The 20,067-nt window shown below is 36.8% G+C and overlaps 1 protein-coding gene across 1 annotated transcript in view; it reads left to right on the forward strand.

The window, feature by feature from the left end:
* LOC129775457 (fatty acid synthase) overlaps positions 1-20,067 on the forward strand; it is a 55,534-nt gene that overhangs the window by 15,641 nt on the left and 19,826 nt on the right. The window contains exons 3-4 of the mRNA XM_055780230.1: positions 7,960-8,483; positions 14,648-16,314. Of these exons, the coding sequence (XP_055636205.1) occupies positions 8,111-8,483; positions 14,648-16,314 (2,040 nt within the window). The 5' untranslated portion in view covers positions 7,960-8,110. The remainder of the gene's footprint in view (positions 1-7,959; positions 8,484-14,647; positions 16,315-20,067) is intronic.

The following is a 20,067-nucleotide window of genomic DNA, read 5'->3' on the forward strand; positions in this document are numbered from 1 at the left end:
CGTTCGAATCAGTGATGCCAAATGTAATGAAATGTCTCTATTTTTAAGATATTTGAAAATATGTGAAGATATTTATAGACTTCAAAATTATTGGAAAAACAAATAAAACCCTCATAGTTTCTAAACGAAATAATTGTTATTTCGTTTTGCACGCTGGCGGGGCACGCTTTCTTTTTGAGATAGTTTTCTTGAGAATCTCTAATATAGAATCATTATCAGATCACAACTTACAAAAAAAAGTATTGTTCTAAGAAACAGAATACATATTCGATTTAAAAAAGTACATTTTCATTCATTATTAAAATTTTTGAAGCGTATTTATTGCACCTGCAAATCGACTATCATTTTCATTTCACAAAATAAATAAAATTAAAAAAAAATCTTTTAGACTACCATTTATAACATCACATCCTTTCGGAATTATCTGAGCTATGGATGTTTTCGAGATTCTAAAAAATATCGACATCCCAACGATATTCCAAAACAAAGGCACATCAATGTCATTTCTAATTTAACTCTTGCAGGTACAGCATCCCTCATGACTGTATCTTGGCGTTGTATTCGTGGAGCAATTAAATCCAACAGTTTTTTCACTTGTTCAGGTGTTATTATCAACACTGCTCTGTAATCTCGGGGATCCTCATCGTAGAGTTCCTTCAATATTGTATTTGTTGCTCCTTTTCTTTGCATCTAATTCCTGGCCCGAATCCTTTTCTCTTTCTGCTTTTTCGGATAGTACCTTCAGTTCAAAGAAATTCAGCACAAAGTATGTATTTTTAAACACGATCAGCGTTTGTTTTGCTATAAAATTGTGTGATGATACATTCAACTGAAAACCTAAGATGAAAACTGCCAATAAAGAAGTCGATTTTGGACCAATCATTTGACAAATTCGGACCTGATTGCTGTTTCTGACTATTTGATGGACATTTGAAAAGTCGCCTGGCATCCCTGGTAAACCCGTGCCGTAGTATCTAGTTTCTCGCCAGCAGCTCACACTGTGTGAACGGACAAGGCAAGTCAACCAATTGTCAAGCGAGTCCACCGGGTCAGTAGCTGCTCATTGTCAAGTCAGCTACTAGCAACGTATAAATGGGCCTTAAGAGAACGAAAAGGATGTGAACATAAAAACGTAATAAAGCCAGTCCATCGCTGTATGAGAGAGCTCGGGATCACAGCAACCATCTGCTAGTTTGCAATTCTTGCACTTGGTTTTTATTTATTCATCATTCATTCACTCATTCGTTTCGTTGGTGTTCCTCTTTTGAAAGCTATGCCGCAGCTGGAACTGTGTACCGTTTGAATTTGTAGTGGTTGTGTGTTCGGCAGACATCACCTGATTTTCTGACTCTTTTGTATTAGTTATTGTTGCTGTTGCTGTTTTCCGTTTTGGCGAATATCGCGTGAATTGATTCGACAGGGGACAAAAAAATCTTGAGAGGCATGTGTATGATGTAAGTTTGGTTGAAGTAACATAAATCATGGTGAGTTTATTCCACTTAAGTAATTCCGAAAAGCTGATCGTATGAAGTAAATTATTCCAAGTCCTTATCTTGATTAGTTAATCCAAGGGCGCTTAGTGGGACAATCAATGATATTATCCGTTGGTTTCGAACATTTTGTCATTCCGTTGGATTATATGGTATTATTTTGATAAACATGGACGACACTGGAATTAACAGTGTGATATTTCTGAGTTTCTGAAAAATAGTTTGCACCGTAACGTTAGCCATGAAGAAACAAGTAACGATTAATAAAACCCAACACATGGTTATTTGCGGAACAAGAGCATTGTTAAGCCTCTAAGCCCACTTCATGAAAAAATAATATAACGTATAACAATACCTAAAATCTCACATTCATAGTGTATTTATTGGGTGGAAAATCAAAGATAAGCTACAGTTGCCAACAGGTCGATGAACCTCAGTATATAACAGAGCAAAGGAAGCAAATAGGCGAAAATGGCATGAATGACTTAGCTTTAGTATTATGCAACTCACCGTTTACAAACAATTGTGTTTGTATTTCAGATATTTTTCAACAGTTCAAATATATATCCGCAACCAAGCGATAACTATTTGAATACTACATATTTGGGTCCAGTTGTTTTAAATGGAAAATCCGACAAATTTTCTACATTACGATTCAATATATGCTCACTCCAAGACCAAGAATGTTAATTAGCAAAAAATGGTCCTGAGGAGGATTCCTTGTCATCGTGCATAATTCAATCGTCCCGGCTGTATTGTATCTCTTATGAACCGGTTTATAGTTTCACCTTGAAGATTCGTTTCGCGATCTCATCTTCCGAAATCGGTGTTGTTAAACTGTACGTAACACTTTCGCGTGTCGCGCTATATTAGCAAACAATCGCGCGGTTTATTTTGACAATTTGTATGCCGTTATTATTGATGATCATATTTGTTTGGTCACGTAAATTGGTATGATTTATTGTATAGTATGAATAACTACAACAAACGCTGAGAAAAAAAATCGTACATGGGCAGACTTTTGAAAATTATATGGGGGATTTCCGAGGCTGAACGATCGTGAGTTTAAATCTCAGGGTCATTAATTCGCCATCTTTGTGTGTTATTACAGAACAACAAAATAACGTGCTCACTGTCACATTTTTCCAATACTTTCATTCAAATATTCCATGAACACACAAATATTGAAATCCTTGTTTTAAATCAAATTCCTTATGAGTTCCATTTGTAAAACAATAAAAAACAAAAGTGGCCTCCCCTCCCATTCCCAATGATAATTCAACTATCTTGGAGTCGGGAAACCTAGTTTACTCATTAAAACCTACCCCGAGGATTCCAATGGCCCTTACTGTGTTTTTTCCCCGCCAGAAAGCTCTCCAAATATTAACGATAGCCAGAGAACCGAAAAAAATAATTCAGTCGAATCTATAAAACTAATCAGGCAGAACAAGCTTCGCATGATTGCTAAAGACCGCAAGCAAACCACTGAAACTACTCAATGTAAACTTTTTACGGAGAAGTATTTTGTTTATATTCCGTCAAGAGACATTGAAATTGATGGCGTCATCACTGACGAAGAATCATTCACCTCATATTTCTCATAAGAAGCAAAAAAATGTAAAACCAATTGAAGGGCCCCTGGGAATGACGAATCTTCAAATTTTGCTTCCCCAAGAACACAGAAAGATGTGGGGTCCGGGTCTTCCAATGCTGGGTTAATTTCCTCACCTAGTATTGCGAGTCACATTCTAGATACTCTAAGCATTCACGAACACTTCCTTGGTGGAACAAAGAGTGCTCGGATGCTTGTTTCGATAAATCCTCTACTTAAAAATTTTTATAGTTCAAAAATCTCATTGAAGCTGAAACGACGATATGTTAAAGGATTGTCAGAATAAACATCTATGAGCACTCTTTGGAACACGGCTAGTTGTATGATAAACAAAATCATACAAACGAAAATAGAGCATTCCAACCGATGGATTCTAGATTTTACCAAAAATGTATGCCCGGTTTTCGTTCCTGTAGAAGACATATCTCGCAATACATCGTCACTCAATAGTAATAGCGACCCATGACTGAATTCTTACTTGCATTTTTTTCGTGCAATAATCCAGCTTTTGGTTCCGATGGAATCAAATTTAATCTTTTGAAGAACCTGTCAAACGTTGCTAAGAAACGTTTATAAAGGTATTCAATAAGTTTATTGAACAAAATATTATATAGAGACAAGTTTCTTGCATCCGTAATTTATTGGAAAAAATAATTCTCCGACGTTTAGACGAATTCGTTGAAACGGATAACTTTTTATCAGACACGTAGTTCGGTTTGCGCAAGGTTTGCGCGTTTCTAGAATAAGGTACATGGGCCTTCCTTGAGGCTCTTGTTTAAGTCCTCTTCTGTATAACTTCTATATTAAATTTACAGACAATCATATTGCAGGTGGATCTACATAGAGGCAACTGGCAGATGAAAGAATTGTATCTTAATTTGAAGACCCTTGTTCAGTGAATGTTACAAAATTGGCAATATATTAAGACCATTGAGTCCTTACCCCCTGATTTTCTGGTATAGTCTTAGCAGTATACAAGCCATTCCCTTCTTGAATCAACAGACGGAAGCATCTTATTTTCATGCCAAAAAAAGATCCTTTCTCGAGTTTTCCTCTTATCAACAAGTTCGGCGATCCATTCTTATTTATATAGATACAAGAAGATATAGGAGTGCGTTTAATCACATTAAAATCCATTTCCACTTTCGAACAAATATCAATTTCGTTAGCGCAAACATCAAATGGACTAACAACGCTTATCACTATGTAATTTTAGAACATATGGGAATTGAATTTTCAGAATTTTCCTTTGTATTGTAAGTGTGTTTGAATATTTTAACGATCTTTAAAATAAATCGAATGTGACCGATAAAAAAACGAATTAAATGATTTGAACGAAAGGTTATCTGATGTTTCTTGGTGTATTTCATTAACGTAACTGACATGTTTGATCTCTTAAAAGTTAAACGTCAACTGAAAAAATTAATATAAGTTTGTCGAAAAGTAGAAAAAATTGAATATAGAAAATCTATATTTTTTGCTGTCTCCTTGTTAGAAAATACGTGCATGTGATTTTCAACATGGCTTAGTTTATAACAGCTTGGTCTTGTTCATAAATTGGAAAACAGCGAAGCGAAGCGAAACCAGCTAACTTCAATGGAGCTGATTAATCGGCCTGTTTGAAATCGCGTTATTTTATCGTTGTCATTCAATAAGTCATTCGTATTTGTGGTTCAATTTACTCTCTATCTGATCGGCATAATTACGGAAATAATTCTAAATTGTTGAAATTTGAATGAAAATTATTATTCAATTTCGTTTGGATGCTAAATTTGTTTTGAATGTGTTTGAATGCTAAATTTTGCGTGTTTATTCCACCCGAAAAACCATTACTATTTTTGCTTCATAGAAATGGAACATGGAGACCAATGTTGTTTACGTCGAATTGCGTGGCAAGGTTTTCACATTTGCTCAACTCGATTGGACTTTAGCTTGAACAGAATGCAAAATTGCGCTTTTTCCATTCAACAGAATACAACCAACAATATGTGGGGACGAATACGATCGAACTTCATTTTGTGTTTGAACACACGCGCAATGTCATGACAATGCATTGCGCTTTGGCCTGGCTATAACTAAAGCTGTGTCGGCGTTGCTCATGATAGTGTCTCGCAAGTGAATGTATTATTCCTCGCACCGCTTTTGTTGATTGTGTAGTAAGAATTGCAGTCGTTCAATCTCTACCTTCACGTATATGTCGACCATAAATTGTTGGCACAGCTTACGATATCTTGAATTGGAATTTCTTGACCATGTCAAATCACCATATGATAAACATAAAAATCCTTCGAGCGCGCCCTCTGTTTGTTTCGTCGCATGTTCATAAATATTAAATCAAAGTGAGAAATGATGTTCATAATGAATTAAGTATCTGTGACGGGGTCTCGTTGGTCTAATGTTTATGCAAGAGATTTTTCGTTAAAGAAACCCTTCTGACTTGCACTGTAGTCACGCGTATTCTTGAGCTTGCCACTCCAGAATACATTCAAGGCGTATTGTTCGTCATCGAAATCTCAACTATTTACTAATAAAAATGACGCAAGTAGTACTACGTTGAGAAGGCAAACCTTGGGAACGTTAGTGCCATTGAAGAAGAACATAGCGAGGGTCGTATGAACGGTGTGTGTCAACGATGAATTCCAGATTATTGTTTTTTCTTCGCATTAAATTTCTCGTGTCACCGTGCTATCATGATTCCAGCAACGCTTGTACTTTGGATCTACACACGTGCTCTCCAGCTGATGTTTCATCAGGGTTGATGGCAATAGCGTGATTGTCATTTTGTAATCCGAGCAAATGTGATTTGAAGATTTTCGATAACTCATTGTGCTCATTCAAAATGGCTTCCAGCTTGTCGGAGATGCTCCCTGCTTTAGATGAATTGATGTGACATGTGTATTTGTAGATGGATGTTCAATGAAGCGGGCGTTACGCCATCAGTCATTGAACAACTTAAATGAATTCGTTCTGTTGAAAAAAACGAACAACGGTTAAATTATTAGAATATTTTTGACACAAAAATAATAAAATCGCAATTACAAATAGGGAATTGGGGTCAAAATTTAAGGTTATATGTATGGTATGAAGTCAAATTTTTGAAAAAAAATACAGATCTTTTTTTCTGCATAGAGTCACCCTATTCGGTATTAAATGTATGGTTATCGGTATCCTATCGGTATCATATATAGTTTACAACCTATTCTCATACCTACCAAGTATTTTGAGTATAATTTCATCAAAATCGGTCGATCCGTTTCGGAGGAGTTCGGTAACAAACACCGTGACACGAGATTTTTATATATATAGATAATCTGTTTAGACTTAAGTTTAAAAATGTACTGCTAGATGATGGCTGTTTATCCTCTTGAGCCGAATTAAATAAATAAAGGGGAAGTCTAGAAGATCTTCCAAGGCTCTCTGAAAAATTTTCAAGTAGTTCTGCTTATTTGGGACTCCGGATTTATCGATCTACCCATCAATAATGGCACCTAAATTCTTGGCGCATTAAATTCTGAACGGAAGAATGAACGGAAGAACGACTTGGTTTTCTTTGCTGTGTGTTTTAGAGTGCTGTCCTACTGGAATACAAATAGTATTATCTTGGTACGAATCACAAGTCATAATCCCTTGACTTTCCACGAAAATTTTCACTCCGGCCCTGAAAAACATCCAATCAAATTTGACCCTCTATTACACCTTAAAATATTTGCAAAGAGTAACCTTACATTCTGTATATTTATGTACAATGGTGGAGAAAATGCTTTTCTTTTATTTTGCAAAAATATCGATTAAATAAGTACGCAAAGTAAGTGTTCTATGGTTTCCTTTTACTAAATAGTTATAGTAAAAATAGTTCATTCCTTAAAATCTATTCTTGAAGATAGTTCGAGCAGATATTACTGGAACACTATAAGCTCGAATAAATCAATGTACAAGTTCAAATGCATTTGCAACTTGATTTCAACGAGAACGTTTAATCTTTGTAAAAAAAAACTATAGGTTAAGTATAGGTTTGACGTCAGTGAATGCTCATTGAAAGCAACGTATAAGAGTCCGACGATATACACAAGCGTAACTTTTTTTTGTGAGAATAAAATGTTTTTTTCAATTATTCATCACACACCTGTCATTTATATAGCATCGTGGAGTTGAAAAAAGTCAACAGGTTTGATTGAAGAGCAGTACACTAAAATTCATATAAATTTATATTAACGAAAATCTCACTTGAAGACCAGCGGTGCTTCCATGCGTAGTTATGTTAGAGATTTTTTCAGCAGCAAACATTCATATGATATGATACTGCTTGGTTGCGCAATCAGTGTTGTTAAATATTTAGAACTATTTCTGAAGCTATCACAGATATGCCTATTCCGAAATATTTGATATCTACACCGTCATCGGGATAGCTCGATTCGTAAAGTGTCATCCAGCTGAAAAAAAAAGATCTTTGGGATCATACAACAACCAGATATAATTTCTTTCCAACGATTCTGCAATAGCTATCCTTCACCAAGTGGCAATCAGCTTATCTAATTTGCATCATGTCATATCGCTTGTTACAATAGAATTAGTTTGTGAGGCGCTAGTTTCATTTCCCCAAGTTGGAGGTTGGAAGATCACAGTCATTTTTCAATTGAGTAAATCAAATCAAGCTGTCAAAATTGGTTGGAGCGCGTGCACAACAATGAGGGATCAAACAGACGCCGTATAAGGTCGCTCTTTCCGCTCAATTATAATTGATCAAAAACCCTATGATACTGCCACTGTTGATACTGTTTTAACGTCGATGCAAACAAGCTGCACTTGTATGCTTTCGGTTTCTAATTATTTCCCCTTTTTTTTGCATTGATTCAGCAGACAATTGACGTTGGCTACTATTTACAGACACTGAAGGAACCAGTGTCAGGTCAGCTAGAGCGCAATCGCCTGTACAGCGGAGAGCGCCGCCATTCCTTCCCGTGGAAAACGATCCCACAAAAAGAAAACACGACGCAACAAAAACGAAACCATGCCAGCTCGGTTCGAGGACGCCGCTACTGACACCCGGCGTGGTGTCCCCAGACATCTAGGGGAACACAACGAATGTTGTCACATACCGGATGACATTTGCATCACAGGCTTCTCCGGGCGTCTCCCGGAAAGCTCCAACATCGAAGAGTTCAAACGCAATCTGATGGAGGGCATTGATATGGTGAACGACGATGACCGCCGGTGGCCACGAGGACTGTACGAATTGCCCACCAGAATAGGCAAAATAAAGGACGATGATCTGCAGAATTTAGACGCTGAATTTTTCAAGATCCACCAGAAGCAGGCGGAATGTATGGACCCACAGATGCGAATGCTGCTGGAGTGCACTTACGAGGCAATCATCGATGCGGGTGAGTGCTTTTTGAACGACCGGTCATGTATTTATCCTTTGTAGGTTATTTGTTTGATATTATCGGGTTTATGGGATTTTATAGCGTACTGCTTGGATGCGTTAATTGAAATATACCATCGGAATATTGGACTGTATATCAGTTTTAAGCCTTTTTCGTGCATAACTCTATGTTGAGTATTGCTGAAAATCATTAGAACGCAATTGCGATAATTCTAGTTATTCGTATCAAAGAAATGAACCTCATTTTTTTCTCGGGCTGGGTATAACAACTCTACTCGACGTTCTCCAATTTGGATAGAACATGGATTTTTTTAATGAAATTATGTTTCCTTCAAGGATCAGTCGGGGCGGTTGGGTTGCTGCCATACAAATGAAACACAAATTTTTGAATTACTCGAGAATTAATCAAGCAAACGAAACCATATTTAGCACGTGGAGGTTTTAGGGTGCAATAAATGTTTCTATGGTGGTTAGACACTCCTCCCTTTTCCCTAAGGGGGCTGCTATACAAATAAAACACAAATTTTCGAATTACTCGATAATTAATCATGCAAACGAAACCAAATTTGGCATGTGGAGGTTTTAGGGGGTAATAAATGTTTCTATGGTGGTTCAATACTCCTTCCACCTCTCTAAAGGGGGAGGGAGGGGGGATTCTGTCATACGAATAAAACACAAATTTCTGAATAATTCGAGAACCAATCAAGCAAATGGAAATATGGAAAATATGGCATATAAAGTTTTTAGGGATAGATAAACGTTTTAGAGGCGAATGAACTGTAAAGTTTAAAGCCTCTCAAAAACAAAGAATGAAATGAAAGTTTCTATGGTGGTTCGACACTCCTCTACCTTCTCTAAAGGAGAGGGGTTGCATAACTCGAGAACTAATCAAGCAAATTGAATAATGACGAGTTTTGATAGAAGTACTAGGAATTTTATAGTAAAAGGTATTTTTAAAGGGTCGATTAGAAGATCAATTAATTAACAGCTTAATAAGAAAACGCGAATATTTGAAGGTATTGATAACAAAACATTAGTTTTGAGCGGGACGAAGTTTGGCGGGTCCGCATAGTAAGAAAATAAAAAAATATTGTTTTTTTTTAGATGTTTTATAAAATGTGACTACTTTCTAGTCGAATTTTTGACTGTTTTCTGTTTATACAATAAGTATTTTCGCGAGCCGAGTCCGACATTGATATTGGGCAAATGCTCTTGATGCGGACTGATTGGAAAGCGTAGCAAGAACAGTTCGGGGCTTAACGTGTTAAACGATTGAACTATTCATCGAATACAATAGGTTTTTTTTTTAATTTTACTCGTCACTTGCCTTTTCCAACCGTGCCATAAGCAGTATTTTTGCATACAATCTCAGTTTCACCGTCTAAATTGCGCAAGTGTCGATTAACCGTTTCGTCGCCCCGTCACCCAGATATGGGTGACACTTTCCTCGTTCAAATTGAATAGGATTTTCAGGAGAAATTCTATAGAATAGGCACCTAAATGTAACTATAGGATATGAAGAAAAATAATAAAATCATAACCATAATATTATACTGTTTATACTATACTTTTTATTAATTTATAGTACAGATGGTTTGTATTGCAGTTTTTTGCAAAACCCATAGAATATGACTTTGGCATGTGTTATTGTTATCAATTCGTCTTCAATTGAAAACAAACATTGCTAGATTATGTAAAAGTTATCTACAAGCTAAGTTTGATCTTCATTTTATAATTTATTCGCAAGTTGGGCCCTGCAAGAATCTCAAAAACGTTAATTGTGCCCGTGTAGCAACTATAAAAGCGGTGTTAGTGTTACTCTAGACAGCGGGCAGTGCATGGCAAGGCTGAGAATTGATTTGACAACGCTCCCTCAAGTGGAATATATGGGAACGAATTTTGAAATTATTCTCTCGAAATGCAGTGGAGAACCGAGTGTTCATAATATGACATATTGGCGACATATTGGTTGCTTCGCGAAATAATAAAATAATTGGGGAAATGAGGTTAAAATTAACAGGGTTGGTAAAATGAACCGGTGCTTAAGTTTCGAAAATTTAACTAAAAGTCAATCGATACTTTTTGATTATCATATTTTTCATGAAGCTTTTTAGGACACCCTGTGATGCATGAAACTGTCAAATGTAGAAAACAATAAACAGAAACTGATATTTTGTTTTTTTCAGCGATAAATTCGCTTCTAAAATTACTTGTTGTTTGGGGCAAAATGAACCAGCACCGGAAAATGATTTACAATGTTATGTTCTCTAAAGCTGATATAACTTAACACATGTTGCTCTTCAAGGGGCCTCTATTGTAGCTTTTAATCTGGAAAAACCTCAAAATGTGAAGCGTTGTGTTTCTTACTATGTTTTTGTACGCATGAGAAAATTTTAATTACTACTCTAGGTGAATAGGCCCAGATTATTTCATATACATACCCACTTTCTCAATAAAGATTGAAACAAATTTGAACCAGGGGTATGACTAAAACGTCAAATCCCTCATATTGCCAGTGTACCCAATATTGCTGCGGTTCACTGACATTTTGGTTCTGTCAATTACTGTTTACAACTCGGTCCGGATATATAGTCGAATAGTGGCTAACTTTAAACTCCATGTTAAATGTGAACACCTCCGTGAGAAAACGGAATATGAAAATCACTCATGCAGTTAGAAATAAAGCATACTATCTCCGTGATTTCAACGATTTCAATCCTCGCAAATGATACGTTGGTAAACAAATGACGCCATATTGATTTTGATTTTGGGTAGCCCATATTATATTGATGTCTAACCCCTCATTTGAACATGAATCAACGTATAAATCTAACTCATTTAGCATGATATGTACAGGTGTTCATTTCGCCACCACCAGGTGATTATTCCAACCGCACACTAAAAAAACACAAAGCACACTGCAAGAAACATCGGGCTGTTGTGCTATCCATAACAACAATGATCATATCAACTGAAAAATAGAAAAACAGAAGAAATAGAGCAATTTCAAATGAAATCGACAAATGACAAAACATGAGTATTTTTGATTCGAATGAAAGTTTGTATTCCGTTTAGGTTGGAGGAAATATGAGTTTTTCACAGCATTTGGGAATTTTTTGACTCAAGCGTAACTTTGAAGAGAGCGTATGGAATTTATTACTCCCCCTTGAGTGATTTTTCGATTTTCAAAAAACTCAAACTTTGACCGCTTTGCGTCACTCTCCCTTAAGTCCGAATAAGATGAAATTTTGCATAGGGTGTTTTTTCGAGGTGGTGAACATTTTGTATAGGGTAACTTTTTGAAATTGTAGGATCGATTTTTTCCCATACATTCATTGACACCCTAATGAACACGATTAAAATCCGGCTCTATGACAGCTAAAATGCTTATGACAGTAGCATAGTTTGTTTACAAACAACAGCAATATGATATATACAATAAGTATGATATGTGAAGCATTTATTGCATTAATTGATGCATATCATAAAGCAGGGATTCCCTAGTGATGTATGCAGGATAGCCTTATATTACAACCGGTGTGTTTCATCGAGCCGGAGGAATTACCATTTCTTCTCATAGCGAATTCGTTTTTAAAACTGAGTCAGTGCCAAACTGACTCTGTAATAAAAAAAACCTTTTCAGTTTCACGAATGCGGTGGTTTGTTGGTGTGCGTTATATAGTCTGATTTGTTTACATTTGCGACGACAAATGTACAGTGTCGACGTCTGGTGGTGATATTAGTGCTTGGGAGGTAAATTATTCTCCATCAGATCAGAAGGGCCAAGTGCAGTGTAAAAATATAAAAGTTTGAATGAAAATTTTTACTTCATATTGTTTGATTACCAAACACATGTAGTTTGACACTCACTTAACCATTTGTCGATGCATTTCCTGTTTGTTCCACAAATAATTACTATTATTACATCTCTGATTCTTGGATATGTTTTGTGAAAAAACCTCAGCTATCAAGAAAAAAACTTGAAAAATGTAGGGCTCTTGGTCCCGGAACTATGTAAACTATAAAAAACAAATACAATCAATTATAAAGGAAGTCAAATCAAATGTTTTCGGAAGTGTAATATTTTTTCGAAGAAGACTAGCTCATTTGATGGTTCCCGGAATAAATCGCCGCAGAAAACGACTGCAACAGAAACCATCACTCAGAAAAAGTGTAGTAGGCTAGAAATATTGTACACAGACAAGTGCAGAGCGAGAAATGTGATACAAGAAAAATTACGTCATCGTTCGGTCTCCATAGCGAATGGGAAAAGAGCTAAAGCGAGAGAGTTTTTGTTTCTCACTGGAGCAGTGTTGCTAGTAAAACTATGCAGTCTATATGAATATATATATATATATATATATATATATATATAATATATATATATATATATATATATATATATATATATATATATATATATATATATATATATATATATATATATATATATATATAATATATATATATATATATATATATATATATATATATATATATATATATATATATATATATATATATATATATATATATTCATATAGACTGCATAGTTTTATTTCAAGGGAAGGGACAGCATTGTTAAAAATGAAAAATATAATCTGATTCATTCATGATTCATTCGCTTTACGTAGTCCGTATGATCCTGCTGTTTCATGATGCATGGAGAGATTCAATATGTATATGTTAGTGGCAAAGAAGAACATAAACTCTCTGCACCGAAACCGTACATGACGGTTTTGGTTTTTTGGCTCGTATGTCATGAAATGCGAACCGAAGCAGAGTTTTCTCGTTCTCTTTTGTGTTGTGATTTGTAGCACGTGAAAGCAAAAGAATGTCACTGGTGGAAATGATTTATGTAAGATCATATTTGAACAAATGAAAGCGAATTATTCAGTGAAAGGACCAATCGGTAAACACTGCCCTCTTTGTTTGAACATTTAGTATAACAAAAGTGATTACTGTCATTCATACAAGTATTTGAATGATCCACTCATGTTTGGTTATATATTCGAGAGAGGTTACTTGTATGACACATTGTGTATCATTCGATATTGCCATATATTTCAAAAGCTACAAGTGATAGAATGCTGACGTCTTTGGCAAAAGACCATATTCTAAAGGCGCGTCCACATTATGCCGAATGATGCCGATCGGCCAGTACCAGGCGGCATATTCGGCTCGTTATGTAATGTGGACGCCCCATCGGGTGCACGAAGTCGAAGTCCCATCGAATGCACGAAGCCGTGACGAACACACGAAGCACAATGTCGTCAACGCTTATTTACTTCGTTTTGTTTTGGTTCGACTTTCTCGAACCGGACCCACTTGTTTCGGGTTGGGTTCGGTTTGATTCGAGTCGGTCTTGTCTGAAGTTTTGCCGAATACGCCACGTCCTTAAGACGCGTCCACATCACGCCAATCGGCCTTGACCGCCCGGTAAAGCCGACTAAATGTGGACGTACTACCCGGGCTTGCCGACATGCCGAAAACCGACTCGAATCAAACCGAACCCAAACCGAAACAAGTGGGTCCGGTTCGAGAAAGTCGAACCAAAACAAAACGAAGTATATTAGCGTTGACGACATAGTGCTTCGTGTGTTCGTGATGGCTTCGTGCATGCGATGGGACTTCGGCTTCGTGCACCCGATGGGGCGTCCACATTACATAACGAACCGAATATGCCGCCTGGTACAGGCCGATCGGCCTCATTCGGCATAATGTGGACGCGCCTTTACCTTGGCTTTAAACAAAATTGAGATTTGCGTAATTTTATCAATAAAAACAAGAAAAAGTTGTTTTTGCGTGAACCTAGTAGCTAGAATAACACACAAACAGAAACTTTCAAAAAGTTCGAGAATGCAAAGTGACTCGAATGTCCAATTACATCCACTCTCTCTACACCCACTACGTTTCACTGTAATGTGAGATGATGCTGCCAACGGTCAATCGAGTTGGAATGAAATGTTACCTCTCAAGAGCCGTAGAACACTTAATTAAACACCTTTTTAGTAACGGTGTTCGCAAATATCGGAATTTTTTGAATCGGTGATTTAAACACACCCGCCTTTTTGGAAATATTTTGGAAATATATAGTCCCATTAGTTTCACCCGCCTTATTCATTTCATGATCCTTTCTAATCTGCTGTAAATTTTTTCCAGGCATCAATCCACAGGAAATTCGTGGCAGCCGCACTGGTGTCTACATTGGTTGCTCCAACTCGGAAACGGAGCAGCACTGGTGTGCCGATCCAGACCTGGTCAATGGGTACGGTCTCACGGGATGTGCCCGGGCTATGTTTGCAAATCGGCTCTCGTATACATTCGACTTCAAGGGACCCAGTTTCGCGGTGGATACGGCCTGTTCGAGTTCCCTGATCGCAATGTCAACGGCGTTTGCCGATATGAAGGCAGGCCACTGCGACGCGGCCATCGTTGCCGGTTGTGGGCTGATTCTGAAACCTACGATGTCTTTGCAGTTCAAGAGATTAAACATGCTGGGAAAATCGGGCACCTGTAAGGTGTTCGACGAGTCCGGCGATGGATACGTGCGGTCTGATGGTTGCGTTGTCACATTCCTGCAGCGATCGTCTCATTCACGACGGGTTTATGCTAGTGTTTTGAATGTTCGCATCAATACGGACGGGTACAAGGAGCAGGGAATTACATTCCCTAATGGAGAAATGCAGAAGCGATTGATAAAAGAGACATACGAAGAGATCAATTTGAATCCGTCCGACGTAGTTTATGTTGAAGCGCACGGAACGGGAACGAAAGTCGGCGATCCACAGGAAATCAATGCTATCACTGATTTCTTCTGCAAAGACCGTAAAGCTCCTCTTCTGATAGGATCCGTCAAATCAAACATGGGACATTCGGAACCTGCTTCGGGGGTGTGTTCGATCGCTAAGATTCTCATTGCTATGGAGGAGGGAATCATTCCAGGGAATCTACATTACGCAAACCCGAATCCAGACTTGTACGGTTTGATAGACGGTCGTGTGAAGGTAGTGGATCGGAACATGCCCTGGAACGGTGGTATCATTGGGTTGAATTCATTCGGCTTCGGTGGTGCTAACGCCCATGTTATTCTGAAATCGCATCCAAAGCCGAAACCAATAAGTCCGAGAAATGGATTCCCGAAATTGGTTCTCGCTTCTGGCCGCACCGAAGAGGCTGTTGAGGAATTTTTGAAGGCAGCCGAGGCCAACCAAAATGACGAGGAGTTGATTGGAGTGATGAACGCGATTCACAGTAAAAATATTCCGCTGCATTTCAATCGTGGCTATGCTGTATTGGGAGACGAACAGAGTGTCCGCGAGATTCAAGAAGTGAGCGATGAAAAACGTCCCATTTGGTTTATTTATTCCGGCATGGGTTCACAGTGGGCAAGTATGGCAAAGGAAATGATGCAGGTGGAGATTTTCAGTAACAGCATCCATCGTTGCGCCGATGCACTCCGGGCAGAGGGAGTCGATCTGATCGATATCCTTACGAATAGTGATGAAGCCAAGTTCGATAATATAATAAATTCGTTCATATCAATCGCTGCCGTACAAGTTGCGTTAACTGATGTACTGAACCATGTTGGCATCACACCCGATGGTATGGTGGGACACTCCGTGGGCGAGTTAGGATGTGCTTATGGTGACGGATGTTTCACTGCGGAACAAACTGTATTGGCGGCTTACTGGAGAGGTCGTAGTATCATGGATACTAAACTAATGCCTGGTCAAATGGCAGCGGTGGGTCTTTCGTGGGAAGAATGTAAGAAAAGATTGCCAAAGGATATTACTCCAGCGTGTCATAATAGCAGCGACAGTGTGACGGTAAGTATTTTTGAAAATATAAAAACCATTGAATACTTGTATTGAAATGTATTAATTGTTTAAAAATGGATAAAGAAAGCAAAATGAACTTGGACGCTAACCATGCCGCTTTTAGCTCTGAATGCTCGGTTCATAGAAAAACTTTACAATAAAAAAAAAGCAGCTTGCATTTCAATAAATAGCAACCATGTTCCAGAAGAATTGTGAATCAATTTGTTGCACCGTATTTAAATATCGCGGGGTTGTCAACAAACTACGTAGCATTATGTCAGATTATTGAGGAAAAGCGTCCGCTTTTAGTTTTATTATCAGGAACCCACGTTGTTGAAATTGAATCATTTGATCAATATAGTATTCCGGGATATAATGTTGCTGCTTGTTTATCACATTCTAGACATACTGGCGGTGTTGCAATTTCTGACAGAGAATCAGTTCAATTCAATGATCGCCTAAACGAAATGATTGATGGAAACTGGTTCTTAGGCATAACAGTTTAACGTGGCATGAAGATGGGTAATTATGGTGTTTTATATCACTCTCCCAGCTCTAATGACCAACGTTTTGTTGAAAAGTTAGAAAACTGACTCGTTGTTCATTGATTCTAGTTAACTAAATATACTGGCTGTTGGCTTTGATATTATTTGCTGTGATAATCATAATTCGAATCATTTGAAGCGTTTAGCTGAAATTTTCAATTTAAAACAAACTGTGAATAAATTTAGGCGTATTTCCCGGCACAGTGAAACTTTCATTAATCATGTGTATTCTAATTTTGATAGTGTTTGTTGAAAAACAGATACTGATTTAAAAATAACCGATCAAGAGACCATAGTTATTAACGTTTTGGATAGTTTCATTATGTGAAATTAAGTGCTGGAGAAAATATTCTTAACAGGCTGTTTCGAACCTTGTGGAGAGTAGCCTGGATTTTCCATTCGAGGTTAATAACTTAGATGAGTCTACAGCTGTTCTAACTAACGTTCTGAAAACGTGTACAAATCAGTTGATCGAAAGTTTGTATCTATGAAAAACTCGAACAGTTGGTGCAATTTGGATCTTTTACGTCTTAAACATGAGAAGGACAGATGATACGAAAGGATTCGTAGAACGAATAGTTCTATCCGTTGGAACAGGTACACGATCGCGCGGAATAAACATTCACAATCAATAAAGAAAACTCGTTGTGAATATTTTAAGAGGAAAATTGATCAGCATCAAAACAACATCAAAGAGTTATTAATTTTTTTTATATCTTTATTGAAGCCAAGTAACTACTTAGAAGTTTAGTTTAGAAGTACGTTTTAGGAAGTTTAGAAGTACGTTTTAGTTCATCTCATGAAAAAATAATATTTTATTAATTGTGATAGACGCGTAGAAATATTTCCTATTGATTGATGCAAACATCTTTCCGATCCGTTAAGAAATGTTCGAGTTATAAGCATTCGAAATACTGGCAGGGTTAGCACACAAATCGGCAGAACAAATGTATGGGAAAAAAAGAAGTTCTTCCAGTTTTCATGAATTAAAACCGTTTAGAGATTAGCGAATTGTAATGTATAGCGTATCAAACAAATCTTAGAGAATTTCCGATTCGATTGGTATGCAAATCATGAGAATTCGTTCACAGTGAAAATAGTTATTAACGTTAACTTTATTTCATAAAAACGTGACCTGTTTTCTGATTTGGCACCCTTCCTGAAAGACGTAGTTCTACGTCAAAACGGCTGAAGTAGACAATGTTAATGCTAGAATTGTTCAAGATTGCTTTCATATCATTTCTCACATTTTGCTGGACCTTATAAATACATCATTGTAAACTGGGTATGTGCCTCAAGTGTGGAAAGAATCTTTAGTTGTTCCGATTCAAAAGGTTGCTGGAACGATTGAAGCCGAAGAGTTTCGTCCCATCAAAATGTTGCACACCTTAGAGAAAATATTGGAACTTGTTGTTAAAGTCCAGCTGTTGAAATATTTAGATTGTAACTCTTTGCTGTACCAGAACAATCGGTATATCGGGAAGGTTATTCTTGCGAAACCGCATTGAACTTGGTATTAGCAAAATGGAATGAGAAATTAGAAGATAAAGAAACCATTGTTGCTGTTTTCTTGGATCTAAAACGCGCTTTCAAAGCAATTTCTAGGCTCTTGTTGTTGAACAAGATTAAGCGCTTTAGAATTACGAGTACTGCATATAAATGGTTTGAAAGCTTTTTGTATGGTAGAACTCAACGGACTGCTTTTAACGATTTCATTTCTAGTTCTGTAGGGAATAATCTTGGAGTACCTCAGGGCAATGTATTAGCACCTCTTTTATTTATTATGTATATCAATGACATGTGGAGAGTTTTACGATTTTGCGATAATAATCTTTTCGCAGATGACACTGTGTTATTCATTGCAGCAAAATATGTTTTTGCGTTTTCTAAGTAGATGGTTGAAGTGGTTGAAGTATAAGCAAATGAAATTGAATATAAGTAAAACTAAATAGGGGAAATGAGGTTAAACTGAACAGGGTTGGTAAAATGAACCAGTGCTTCGATAATTTTATAGTTAAAATTAATACTTCTTCTTTATCCTACTCTTTGAACATTTGAAGCCGCTTAAGACATCTTGTTATGCAGGAAACTCAAATGTCAAATGTAAAAAATAATAAATAAAACAGAAATTTCTCTCACGGTAGCCATTTTGATGTAATTTTGTGCGCATCGTATTTAAGGAATTTCCCGTGAAATTTAAATTATTCTGATATCTTCGACAAACCATCAGTTTGGACAACTGTTCACATATTCAATGAGATGTAAATAGATATTTTGTTTGGTTTCAATGATTAATTCGCATTCGAAATTACTTTGTTGTTTGGGACAAAATGAGCCACCACTGGATAACGACTAACAATGTCATGTTTTCCGAAGCTGATCTACCTCATCAAATGTTGCTTTTCAAGGGGCTCCTTTTGTGGTTTTGACCCTGAAAAAATATGCCACCTCGACCAAAACCAAACCTCAATATGTGAAGCGTTATGTGTTTCTTACTATTTTTTCGCACGTATGAGTAAATTCTAATTACTACTCAAGGTGAATAAGCTCAGCTTGATTCATACACGTACCTACTATTTCAATAATGATTTAAACAAATTTAGATAAGGAACAACGCATAAATCTATCCTATTTAGCATGATATAAGTAATTGTTCATTTTACCACCACCGTGTGATCATTTTAACCGCACGATAAAAAAATGCTCGATATTACATCTTATTTTCTATTAATGAAAAAATTATTTTTATTTTTTATAAAAAAACCGTTTGATATCTTGAACAACAGTTAGTTAAGCTATAATATTCTCCGAAGAACGGAAATTGTAGCAGTATGTCATCAAGAAAATTGCCAAGAAGTATGGAATCTAATGCGGATCATTTTTCAGATTTAACTATTTGCATCAAAATACAGCTATACAAATCAATCATCTCTCCTCAATTAGACTTTTGTTCTTCCATTCTATTTCTAGTCAATGGAACACAAATATCGAGATAGAATAAAATAATGCGATTAATATTAAAATGTAATAGGTTCACTTCCTCATCTTTGAAAGCGTCCATGCAATGGTTATCCGTGAAGCAAAGAATTGTTTATTTAACTATGGTGTTCATTTTTAAAATAATTAACGGTTTGCTACCTCGATATTTGTGTGATCGAGTTGAAAGAGGAAGTGACTTTCATATTTTGTTTATTTTATATATAAATGATCTGCGACG

This window comes from Toxorhynchites rutilus, chromosome 3 (genome assembly GCF_029784135.1).
Source record: "Toxorhynchites rutilus septentrionalis strain SRP chromosome 3, ASM2978413v1, whole genome shotgun sequence".
Lineage (NCBI taxonomy): Eukaryota > Metazoa > Arthropoda > Insecta > Diptera > Culicidae > Toxorhynchites > Toxorhynchites rutilus.